The sequence below is a fragment of the Phyllostomus discolor genome, chromosome 9, assembly GCF_004126475.2.
Source record: "Phyllostomus discolor isolate MPI-MPIP mPhyDis1 chromosome 9, mPhyDis1.pri.v3, whole genome shotgun sequence".
Taxonomy (NCBI): domain Eukaryota; kingdom Metazoa; phylum Chordata; class Mammalia; order Chiroptera; family Phyllostomidae; genus Phyllostomus; species Phyllostomus discolor.
The window spans coordinates 87,211,789-87,223,873 of record NC_040911.2 but is presented as its reverse complement, the minus strand read 5'-3'; the positions used below and the strand labels follow the sequence as shown (position 1 = coordinate 87,223,873).

The following is a 12,085-nucleotide window of genomic DNA, read 5'->3' as shown; positions in this document are numbered from 1 at the left end:
CTTTGCCTGTGTCCTTGAGCAACCACCTTCCCTTCCTGAGCTTCAAATTCCACAGCTATAAGATGGAAGCTACAATACTTACCTACAAAGGTTCTTATGTGCAGAATGGGAGACCAAGTTAGATGGGGTGGGGGAAGAGTGGAAGGAGTGCAGCAAGAATCTGAGGTTTCTGAGCTCAAGAACGGCAGTAGGGTTCCCAGATCTCTTGCTATCAACAGTTGTTACCTCTAAGGAGAGAGGTTGGGGAGCATTGAGGAAGGAACCTTTTGTTTTAATCTAATAAACTTTGTTATTGTTTAATTTTTTACAATAAGCGTGATTTAATTTTAGAATGAAAGTATATTTAGTACACATACTTCAGTAAAAAGCTTTCTTAAAAGCCCTGGCTGGTGTGGCTCAGTGGATTGAGTGCTGGTCTGCAAATCAAGGGGTTGCCAGTTTGACTCCCAGTCAGGGCACATGCCTGGATTGCAGTCCAGGTGCCCCATAGGAGGTATGCAAGAGGCAGCCACTCACTGATGCTTCTCTCCCTCTCTTTCTCCTCCCCCGCTAAAAACAATAAATAAATAAAATCTTTTTAAAAAATCCGGGAAGGATGAAGGACCTGTGGCCTGGGTGGAATGGAGACTTCTGTGTTTTGTTTAGTACTGTTTGAAACTTTTTCCTCGTGAGTTTGCATTATTTTTCTATCAAGCACTACTTTTTAAAAGTTTTAAAAACATTTTAAAAATAAAAATACTTAAAGAGTACATGTGAGAAATGTACGGTTCCTTTGTTCACACTCCATACCCACAACAGAGATACACATACACCCACGCACGGTTTCCAGGTCTGTTTTCTGTGGCAAGTGGGATGTATTGACCTAGGACAGAAGTCCCACGCTTGGGCAAGGTGCAGTTCCCAAGGAGCTCAGCTGGGGGAGCCATTGAGAGCTCCCTGGATGAGAGCAGAGGCAACTCCTGGAGCATTTAAAACACCGCAAGGCGGAAAATGGCTGGGGGAGGATTGGGCTCCCTGCATGCAGGCAGCCCAGGCCCTTCAGAGGAGGAGAAACACAGATAGAGGGTCAGGGATTCTGGGCCTTCCTCCCAGCCATTTCTTGCTATGATCCCTAACACGTAGGATCATAGCAAGAAAGAAAGTCAGTTCTCTCTTGCTGTGGGAAGAGCACTGACTTCAGAGTTAGGTGCCTGGGTTAAGTCCTACCCTGTCATTTCTAGCTAAACAAACAAACAAACAAACAAAACATTCGACTTGCACCAGTCACTTAGCCTTAACTTCTCTGAGACCCAATTTCCTCATTTGTGAAACAGGGACAATATTAACAACTGAAACTTTTATTTTTAAACTATAATTTATGGAGTGCCTACTATATGCTGGTAGAAAGAAGAAAGAAAGAAAGAAAGAAAGAAAGAAAGAAAGAAAGAAAGAAAGAAAGAAAGAAAGAAAGAAAGAAAGAAAGAAACTTTACACAGTTTCTTTCTGAAAATAGTTAGCTCTTACACCCAGTCTGTGAAGCAGATATTTTTATCCTCATTTTAGAGGTAAGGAAATAGGTTCAGAGAAGTGATTTTTAAAATGGAAGTAAATAGCTAACATTTATGTAGTGTTTACTATGGTGTAGTCACTGTTCTGAGAACTTGAATAACAACAACGCAAATGATAACACCTCTGTGAAGTAGGTATATTATTATCATTTTATACCCGAGGAAACTGAGGCATGGAGAGATGAAATAATTAGCCTGAAATTAGATGGCTGGTGAATTTGAAGGCAGGTAGTCCAGCTCTTAATCATTATGTTACAAATCAGACAAGTCTCCTGTTTAATGCCCTTCCTTGTGTTTCTCACTGCACTGAAAATAAAACCCAACTTCCTTTCTCTGACATGCAAGGCCATACGTGACGTGGTTCTGGCACCATCTGACCACATTTATCACTCTCCCCCTCGCTCACTCTGCCTCAGACGCACCAGCTCCTCGTGGGTCCTCAGCTATGCCGAGCCCACTCCTGCCTCAGGGCCTTTGCACATGTGGTTCCCTCCACCTGGAAGGATTATCCCCCAGACCCTCGTAGGCCTCATTCCCTCACCATACCCGCGTCTCTGCTCAAATGTCATCCCCTCACAGAGACATTCTTATCTATCGACTTCCCTTTGACCTTTCTTAATTTTTCTTCACAGCACTCAGAATTCTCTGGAACTATGCATCTGTTTGCCTGTTTGTCTCTTTCACCAGCCTGTGAGCACAGACTTGGTCGTCGTGTCCACTGCTAGATATCCAGTGCTCGGGCCCGGGACCTACCATGTGCTAGTCACCTAATATATAGTTGCCAGATAATTAAGTACGTAAATGAATGGATATCCAAGGTCACCCAATTGTGTAGCAGAGCCAGGACACAAACCGGGTTGTCTGATCCTGGAGCCTATGCTCTTCATTGCTGTGCTGGGCTGGGCTGATTCCAGGGGACCTTGGGAGGGTCTGTTGGTATAGTGAGTGCAAGACCGCTTTGAAAATTGCGAAGAGCTTGAAAATAAAAGATTATTATTATTGTTCAGTTTACTGTTTGCTCATCTGCCAAATGGGGATGAGAATACTCTGACCCACCAGCTTTAAGAGAATGGTTTGTGGAGTGCTGAGGAGATAATGGGTGGGTAAAGATGTACGAGAGCTAAAGGCTCTGCGTGGTAGAAGAGACTGTAAAGATTATTTCCATGCCGGTGGCTTCCCAAGACTCCCATCCTCTACCTCGAGTTTGACATTAATATTGCTGACAGGAGAGGGGGAGGTAAGGGGACATGGGGGACTGCGGGACTCTGCGTCCCAGTAATTAAACATGTTGGGACTGAAGCGCTGCCAGCAGCAGCATCTGGTTGCAATTACCAGAGGGGACCGAAGTGATTAGTCACCTTTATAGTGAGAGCCAGGCCGGTCTCCTGGGCTCCTCCCTGGAGAGGGCCTTCTAAGTAGGCTCCGAGTCCCCTTTCCCTACTCGCACCCCACTCTGGGGTCCCCTGGTCCTCAAACAATAGCCCCTGATCTGAGTCCTCCATGTCCCCAAGCCCCAGCTCATCGGAGGAGACCTTGACCGAAAGCCAAGAACACCATAATTGCACCCCCCACCCCCGCCACCCTTTTACTTCTTCTTGTGTTTCTAGAGGCCAGGTTGGGATTCTTCGGCAAAAAATGTGTCAAATTGGGAATTAAGCTCAAAAGGTAATTTTACCTTTCTGAACGTCAGCTTCTTTATCTGTGAGCTGTGGGACTATCTATACCTCCATCTTAGGGTGGCTGTGAAGATAAATAAGATAAAAATGCAATGGGATATCGAGGCCCACGTCTAGTTTACTAGACTACGTGCTCGGTAAATAGTAGCTGTTATTAATGTTTTCCAGGTGCGAGGCTAATCACTTTTTATGATTCATTTCATTGAATCCCCATAAAAACCCTGTGAGTAGGTACTGTCACGGTCCTTGTTCAGAGTTTCCAAGAGGCGTCGGGGTTTCCAAAGATCACACAATGCGCTAAACCGTACAGCAGAACCGAAATTCAAACCCGGGTCTGCTTGTCTCCAAAGCTCTTGCTCTTTGTCAAACCACGTGCAGGGTTGTTTCATTCGTTCATCCCTTCATTTGTTCACTCAGTCGACCTTGCAAAGTGCCTAGTCGGTGGTAAGACAGAATCCTTCCCCCTCAAGAAACTCAGAGTCCAGCAGGGAAGGCATGAGATGTCCACAAATAACCACATCTTAAAGCAGAAAATTATGGTTTTCATATATAAGGCCAGTTAGAGATTTATTCATCCATATAACCCATACTGAGAGTTTGCTATGTGCTGGGCCTTTTGCCCAGCACTGGGAATAATTGAAAGATAAATACAGTACAGTCTAGTCATAATCAAATGAGGGAGACAGATATGTAAATAAATTATTACAGTTCTAAGGAATTGAGTTATGATTTTAAAAAACATGAAAAAGGTATGCAGAGTAGAAGAAACGAACTGTGTTTGAGGCAAGGGGCACGGACAGAGCTGCACAATCTTTGAGCTACCAAAGCGGAAAGGGGCACAGAAAATGTGCGGTAGCGATTCAGGAGTGTGTTTTCCGGTAGATGAGGGAAGGCTTCCTGGAGGAGAGGGCACGTGAGTTGGCACTTTTCATTGGGTAGGTTTGAGAGACAGAAAGGGTTGGAACAGAGATATCCTAAAGGCGCGGAAGCTAGTTATACGGGAATTATAGTGGGACAGGTGGTGAGGAGGACGGAGACAGTGAGATAGTGGGGACAGAGAGGAGGAGGAATGCCAGAGGTGACTGCGTTAGTGGGGACCATTCAAAAGGGAAGCCCAGTGTTGTGAATCTGGGCAATTGGAGGGATGGTGATAAAGTCAGGTCTTCCTCAAAGCTTTGCCAAAGAGTGGCTGGTGGTGCATTGGTCCTTGGAGATGGGGAGGCAGAGTTCTACTGGGTTTCTGACCTAGAAGCACCCAGTGAAGCCTGGAACGGCCAAGTGATGCTGCTGTGCTCTGAAGGTCAGCAAGGATCTGGGAGCGTCACCATGAAAGGGCTGGTCAGGCACCTGGATACCCCCAGCTGTGAATTTCATCTCTTTCATTCATCAAACACTTACTTACTGAGCTTCTACTGTGAGCCAGCTTGTGCTGGAAAACCAATCTGGTGACCTTAGAGCACAAACAGATCTTTATTAGGCAGGCTCAAAGAATCTCAGATTATGAAGGAAGCCTGCCTGACTGCTGCTTCTACCCTGCTGCTATACGTCTTAGTGTGACAAGTGTTGTAATGGAATGTTCAAGAAGAGGTCATTGGCTCTGTCTGGGCATCAGGGAAGGCTTCCCAGAGGAGGTGAATTTTCAGGACGAAGCTCTCAGGGTAATGAGAAATTTCCTCCAGTTGTGGGAGTGAAAGGAGGGTATTCCTGGTGAAAGGAACAACTTTCCTCCATGAGTCCGGCAGGAATTCAGCCTTCTTGAGCTATCAGAAAAACATGATGTGGGAAGTCATTTTTCCAGCCTCCTGCAGGGGCCGCTGCTGCCCCAGGCTGGGCCTGCCACCTCTGAACTCAGCCAGTCTTTCCAGCAAAACCCAGAGTCTGTGTTTCCTGGGGTAGTAGGGAGGTACACCCTGGACCAACCTCCACCCGAGGAGTGGGCTCCGGAGTGGCAGTGCCCTCCAATGCCTGCAGAAACCATCTGAATTTAGTCAGTGGCATTTGGGGGAGGGGTGTAGTGGGTACTGATATTTTTCTGTCTCTGGGTCACCACAAGTTTATTAAAATAAAAGAAACTGTGGGTAAATGCTGCCATCTGTGCTGCCCCCCCCCCCCCCACAACAACAAATCAGGCCCCAGACTAGACGCAGGGGTTGAAACTGCTTTAAAAACACCCCAAGGAGTTAGCTGAAAACTCACACTCCCCATGCTTCTGGGGCTTAAGATCTTGAGCTCATTCCTCAGCATCTCTCCTCAGGAGGGTGGGGTGGGCTGCCCCCTGAGGTGGAGGTGAAGACCCCTGAGTCTGTTCCATGGACCGAGGGGCCCCCTAAGCCTAGAGTCACGCTTCGGGGCTCCGTGCCAAGAGCCCCCGTGAGCCATGGCCTCGAAAGGGCAGCGGTGATTTTTTTTCACATAAATATATCGCACTTAAATGAGTTTAGACAGCATGACATCAGAGAGTAATTAAATTGGTTTGGGTTGAAATTCCGTTTCCAATTCCTGAGTTCAGGTTTGTAAAAGATTTTTCTGAGCACCTGCAGGCGAGTGTGTGTGTGTGTGTGAAGTATTTTCACTGGAAAGGATTCAAAACTTAAAAAAAAAAAAGCTGGAGCACACAGGCAGCATTACGCCATTCTTCCTTCTTGGAAAAATCCCTCAGCCTTATACAAGCCTCCTTCAAGCCCTCAGTCAGTTGTGCAGGAGAAAGGGGGCGGTCGGCTTTCTCCTTTCAAGAACGAGTTATTTTCAGCTGCTGACTGGAGACGGTGCACGTCTGGATACGAGAGCATTTCCACTATGGGACTGGATACAAACACACACCCGGCAGACTTAAAGAGTCTCAGACTGAGGAGAAAGCCTTTCCTTCTGCTGCTACTGCTGCTGCCGCTGCTTTTGAGGGTCCACTCCTTTCATGGTTTTTCCTGCCAAACCAGAGGCACCTCCGCTGCTGCCGCCGTTCTCTCTGGTGTCATTCAGCGGCTGGCCAGAGGATGAGACTCTCCAAACCCCTCACTTTCCTGCTTTGGCACCTGGCTTGGCTGGACCTGGAATTTATCTGCACTGTGTTGGGGGCCCCTGACTTGGGTCAGAGACCCCAGGGGGCCAGGCCAGGATTGGCCAAAGCAGAAGCCAAAGAGAGGCCCCCTCTGGCCCGGAACGTGTTCAGGCCAGGGGGTCACAGCTATGGTGGGGGAGCCACCAATGCCAGGGCAAAGGGGGGCACTGGGCAGGCAGGAGGCCTGACACAGCCCAAGAAGGATGAACCCAAAAAGCTGCCCCCCAGATCGGGTGGCCCTGAACCCAAGCCAGGACACCCTCCCCAGACAAGGCAGGCTGCAACGCGGACTGTGACCCCCAAAGGACAGCTTCCTGGGGGCAAGGCACCCCCAAAGGCAGGTGCTGTCTCCAGCCCCTTCCTGCTGAAGAAGGCCAGGGAGCCTGGGGCCCCTCGAGAGCCCAAGGAGACGTTCCGCCCGCCCCCCATCACGCCCCACGAGTACATGCTCTCGCTGTACAGGACGCTGTCCGATGCTGACAGAAAGGGAGGAAACAGCAGCGTGAAGTTGGAGGCCGGCCTGGCCAACACCATCACCAGCTTTATTGACAAAGGGCAAGGTGAGGGGGCGGGGTGGCAGGGGTACGGCTCAGAGGGAGGGGCATCTGCATGCGTGGAGGGGCCTTTCCGAGCCCTGACACTGCACTGGTGGGAGACTGTGTGTGCCTGGGGTGGTGTCTGGGACTATCCCACACATGCCGGGTCCCAGGGTGCTGGCGTGTCAGACTGGAGGCACCTGGGGTCACCAAGTCCAGCTCTTGCAAGGTGCAGAGAGGATGACTAAAGCCCGGAGAGGAGACAACAGCTGCCAGGTGGTGGCAGAGTTGGGGACCAGGCTTTAAGACTTGATCACCGGGCCATGCTCTGTTCCTATGTGGATTGGCCAAACTTTCTAGGCTCCTGCGGTTTGTAGGTTTTCTCAGATGGCAGAGAGAGAAATGAATCTCTAGCCACCCATCATCCTGCAACTTTACCCTCAGGGGAGGGAGCAGAGGAGGCAGGATAGGGGGAGACAGTGAGTGAGGCACCTTGGAGTCATGGAATGACATTGAGATATGTGGGGTTTGGGGGTGGACAACAGACCTAGGGCTTAACAGTGTGACCTTGGGAAAGCTCCTCCCCCCTTCAGGGTCAGCTTTCCCACCTGTACAGCTATATGGGGGCTGGACTGGGTGATTTCTGAGAGCCCTTCAAATATGAAACTTTATGTCCTGTCCTAAACACAGATCATTTTTATCACGAACCCCAGAGAATAAGGGCTCCCCTCGTTCCTCTCTCTGTCCACCTGGTGTTGCTGTCTTGGCCTTTCCTCCCAGCAAGGCTCTTCCCCTCTCGGGGCCTCAGTTTCTCCCTAAGTGTGACTGCTGGGGTGGAGATTGCAGCTCTGGTTCTCTGAGTCTCAGGACTTCGGCTGGCAGGGTGGGGGAGGGGTCAGAGAGTGGGAGAGGCTCCTCATTAGAGCTGGCCTGTGGGGGAATGACAGAAGGCGGGGGAGGCACAGAGGCAGCAGGTCTGGCTGAGGTGGGGGAGGTGGCCTGGCTGCCTGCCCAGTCAGGGAAAGCTGTGACCCCTTGGGGGCTCATAAAGTAAGTCCTTGTGCCCCCCAGCACTAAGGGAGCTTGGAGAGGGGGAGATGGGGAGTTTAAAGGCCTAATTAGTCACCTTCTAGAGCTATATAGGAATGCTTCCCAATGGCAAATTGGTATTTGGGAAAGAGGGCATGCGGATTGGACAGGCTATCAAGCTTCTTTTACATACGCACAGCCCTATGTTTGTGTATACCTTCTGAATCACACGCATGTACCTATGTGCACACATACTGTCTTACCTATATGTATACATGGCATCTTCTCACATAGACACACACACACACCACATACACTTTACATTTTGACACAAGCCCAGTCATTCAGGCACATGACATCATTTATTTATGCCACTTTCTCACTCACACGTGAACCCAGTCATGCACACAAACTTTCACACGCACACCCCCCCTACATCCGGCAGGTGAGACACATGCACAGCAAAATCATTAGACTGGGAAGCAGGGAGATTGGATTGCAGAGCGGCTTGTCGTGAACTCACTGTGTGGCTGTAGTCGAGTCACGCCCCCTCTCTGTGCCTCAGCTGTGAAAAGAGAACCCCGAGATTTTCTTTAAGGTGCAGTGGAAGCAGCTTCGGATTGGGTATGCAAAGTTCTAAGCCAGGGTTTCGACTCTGCTTTCTCTGAGCTGGGTGACTTGGAGCGAGTCACCTAACTTCTCGGAACCTCTGGTTCCCACTCTGGGAGAACAGGAGTAATTACAATGACCAACCCCGCCTACTTCACCAATGAGGTACCACATTCGATCACAGATAGGAGAGAGGTAGGTAGAAGGCCCTTCTAAAGCCGGTGTATCTCTGATATGTGTAGTGATGGACACAAACACCTAGAGTCACTCCAGTCGCCCCCAGCCACGTCTACAGATAAACAACCGTACTCAGTAGGCTGTGTAGGACAAGGCTGTCAGCAGTTTGGATCTTGGCTTTTCTCAGAGTGGGGAAGAGGTTAAAGAGAGCTCTCTGGAGGGGGCGAGAGCTGTAGCCCTCCCCCGAGGCCTCGAGGTGACTGGCTTTCTTGACGAGGTGGCGGGGAATGACTTCTGGGTGTTCTCTCTAGATGACCGAGGCCCTGCGGTCAGGAAGCAGAGGTACGTGTTTGACATCAGTGCCCTGGAGAAGGATGGGCTGCTAGGGGCCGAGCTGCGGATCTTGCGGAAGAAGCCCTCGGACACAGCCAAGCCAGTGGCCCCCAGCAGCGGGCGGGCTGCCCAGCTGAAGCTGTCCAGCTGCCCCAGTGGCCGGCAGCCGGCAGCCTTGCTGGATGTGCGCTCCGTGCCAGGCCTGGACGGATCTGGCTGGGAGGTGTTTGACATCTGGAAGCTCTTCCGAAACTTTAAGAACTCGGCCCAGCTGTGCCTGGAGCTGGAGGCCTGGGAACGGGGCCGGGCTGTGGACCTCCGCGGCCTGGGCTTTGACCGGGCTGCCCGTCAGGTTCACGAGAAGGCCCTGTTCCTGGTGTTTGGCCGCACCAAGAAGCGGGACCTGTTCTTTAACGAGATTAAGGCGCGCTCTGGCCAGGACGATAAGACCGTGTACGAATACCTGTTCAGCCAGCGGCGAAAACGGAGGGCTCCACTGGCCACCCGCCAGGGCAAGCGGCCCAGCAAGAACCCCAAGGCCCGCTGCAGCCGAAAGGCGCTGCATGTCAATTTCAAGGACATGGGCTGGGACGACTGGATCATCGCACCCCTGGAGTACGAGGCCTTCCACTGCGAGGGCCTATGTGAGTTCCCCTTGCGCTCTCACCTGGAGCCCACGAACCACGCGGTCATCCAGACCCTGATGAACTCCATGGACCCGGAGTCCACGCCGCCTACCTGCTGTGTGCCCACGCGCCTGAGTCCCATCAGCATCCTCTTCATTGACTCCGCCAACAACGTGGTCTATAAGCAGTATGAGGACATGGTGGTGGAGTCTTGTGGCTGCAGGTAGCAGCTCTGGCCCTGTCTTCCTGGTGGTGCATCCCCAAGACGCTGTGCACACGGGCCCCTCCTCGCGTTCGTGGGATCACACAGGGGTCAGGAAGCGGCAGCCGGGAACACCTACACATCCTGCCCGAAAGGGGATTCCAACAGCCTTGCTCACTCTCCGAGTGGGACAAGGGCTGAAGGGTCCTTCTATCTGCAAGTCCCTCTGTCTAAGGATTTCTGCCCTTCTGCTGCTCTGACTGGCAGGGACAGGCCCAGGGAGACAGACTCTGAATGGGACTGAGACCCAGCAGACCCGGTTTTCCAGTGAAACTCAGCCGAGGACCTCTCCTTTCCTGGGCCTCCTTGGACTCTGGACTCTCCAGGGAGGGCTCCTCTCGAGAGAGCCGTGGGTGCTGCATCCTCCTTGAATCACCACGGTGCCTGGTGACTTTCTGCCCCTGGGGTAGACGAGATGCTATTGGGCAGGGGTGGGAAAAGAGGGGGAGAGGGCTTGGGCAGGGGTGAGGAATGTGGGGCTGTTAGACTGTTAGATTAAAATGTACATTGATGAGATAAAAAGCAAAACTGTGCCTAAAACTGTGGCAAATTTCTTGTTCGCTCCAGGGGACACAACGACCCCCCAAAGAATGACCGACCCAGGGAGGGGAGGTGGGTTGCCTCACGCATAAACTGGTGTCCAGGGCCCAGTCCCCGCTCCCAGTCCTGGAAACAAGCAGGGCCAGGGCTACCTCTAACCCCATTCCCACTCCTTCCAAAAGCCCATTGGTCTGGAGCTCCGTCTGCTCCGCTGGGGCCTGCCAACAGAGTTAGGTTTTCTTTTTGGCACTTCTCAGTCGAGCTGGTTGTCTCTGAAATGGATCCCTAAATGGGAGGGAAGTTGGGGATTTCATTTCCTCTAAAATCATCCCATTTCATTCACTAGTATCTGCTGCCTCCCCACCCCCACCCCCACTCCCACCCCCAGCACATACTCATAAAATGAACTGACTACCATTTAAAGGATCCTCTACCTCTCACCGGGGAGCCTGGGCTGCCAGAAATCTCTTCCTCCGCTGGTGAGGCATCTCCTTGTTGCCCCTGACCCCTGTTCCTCACATGATCTTGTCTGTGGCCCTGCTGCTCCCCTCCTGCTCTGCACCTTCCCTGCTTACTGCTCACCCATCGCTTCCTACCTGTTCTCCCCCCTCTTCAGAAACAAAGTTGGAGTCCCTCCCTTTTGCATTATACATGATATAAATACAAAATTATGTATTAGATAAATAACCTTCCCACTAACCCCAGACAGTCCAATGCCAGGCACATCCTGACAATGTTTCCTACTTGGGGCTTTGCCAGGACTAAATGTTCGCTTCCCTTTTCCCACTAGGGTCTTCGAGGGGAAGCACGAGACATGAACTGTTGGGAGGGGGGCGCAACCCTCTGGTAGGGAAACCTGAGCACCTGAGTCCTTGTTCTAAGGGCCCGGGACCAGGGTCCACCTGGCTGGAGAGAGGGAGGACAAGGAGAAGGGAGTCCTAAGCCTCTGCTTCCCACCCAGGGGGCCTCACCATTTCCCCCACCTCTCTCCAGCTGAGTCTTTGATTCCCGGGGCTCCTGGCCAAAGCTGTGTCAACAGTGGGGATCCCTGCCCAGCTATGGGCAGATCTTGTGTCCCTTCCCTCTCGACCCAAAACCTGGGTTGTCAGGGCCTAAAGCGAGAGCCCCGTGCAGGGGGCAGCCTGAGCCTGGAGCCTCTCCCTCCCTGGCTGGGCTTCGTTGTGTTTGGCTGGTGGCAGGCCTGCAAAATCTGGAAGTAAACAAAGAAGCTGCCACGGCAGACAGAGTTCTGGTGTGTGTGAGCGGAGAGTGAGCCTGGAAGGGAGGTGCCAGGGAGGCCAAGCCTCGCGGGCTGTGGGCACAGGGTGAGCAGTGTAGAAACTGGGTGGCTGGAGCCCCAAGGGCAGAGAGGCAGGGGCGGAGGGGTCACAGGTGGGGCTGGCTCCTACACACCCTTGTTTTCTGGGCCATATGTCCCTAGTTTCTTGGAAAGTCTGACAAAACTGGAGCTGCTCCCTGCCTTTGCCCCGTTGGAGAGTTCCATGTCGCCTCAGCCTCAGTGCGCTTCCTGCTAAAAGCTTCCATGTTGAATTGACTGCTGTGGCTCTGGCTTGATACCCAGGGAGTGTCCTCTCCCACTTCAACCTGCACTGGGTCTCTCTTTCACAAAAGAGGCAGTCAGACTGTGTATCGTCCCCACTCCTCTCCCCCCACCCCCACACCATGGAGATCCAG

At 51.8% G+C, this 12,085-nt stretch overlaps 1 protein-coding gene across 1 annotated transcript; it reads left to right on the top strand.

Moving 5' to 3' along the window:
- Nucleotides 1–5,824: 5,824 nt before the first annotated feature.
- Nucleotides 5,825–10,370, top strand: GDF5 (growth differentiation factor 5). The gene is made up of 2 exons (XM_028525046.2): nucleotides 5,825–6,838; nucleotides 8,941–10,370. Exons 1-2 carry the CDS (start codon nucleotides 6,214–6,216, stop codon nucleotides 9,813–9,815), a joined length of 1,500 nt encoding a protein of 499 aa, XP_028380847.1. The 5' UTR covers nucleotides 5,825–6,213; the 3' UTR covers nucleotides 9,816–10,370.
- The last annotated feature ends 1,715 nt before the right edge of the window (nucleotides 10,371–12,085 follow it).

Bases quoted from the DNA above. Each gene is read 5' to 3' on its own strand.
- GDF5 (XM_028525046.2), top strand. From the start codon at position 6,214: ATGAGACTCTCCAAACCCCTCACTTTCCTGCTTTGGCACCTGGCTTGG. The intron at 6,839-8,940 runs GTGAGGGGGCGG...TGTTCTCTCTAG, and splicing joins CTTTATTGACAAAGGGCAAG to ATGACCGAGGCCCTGCGGTC.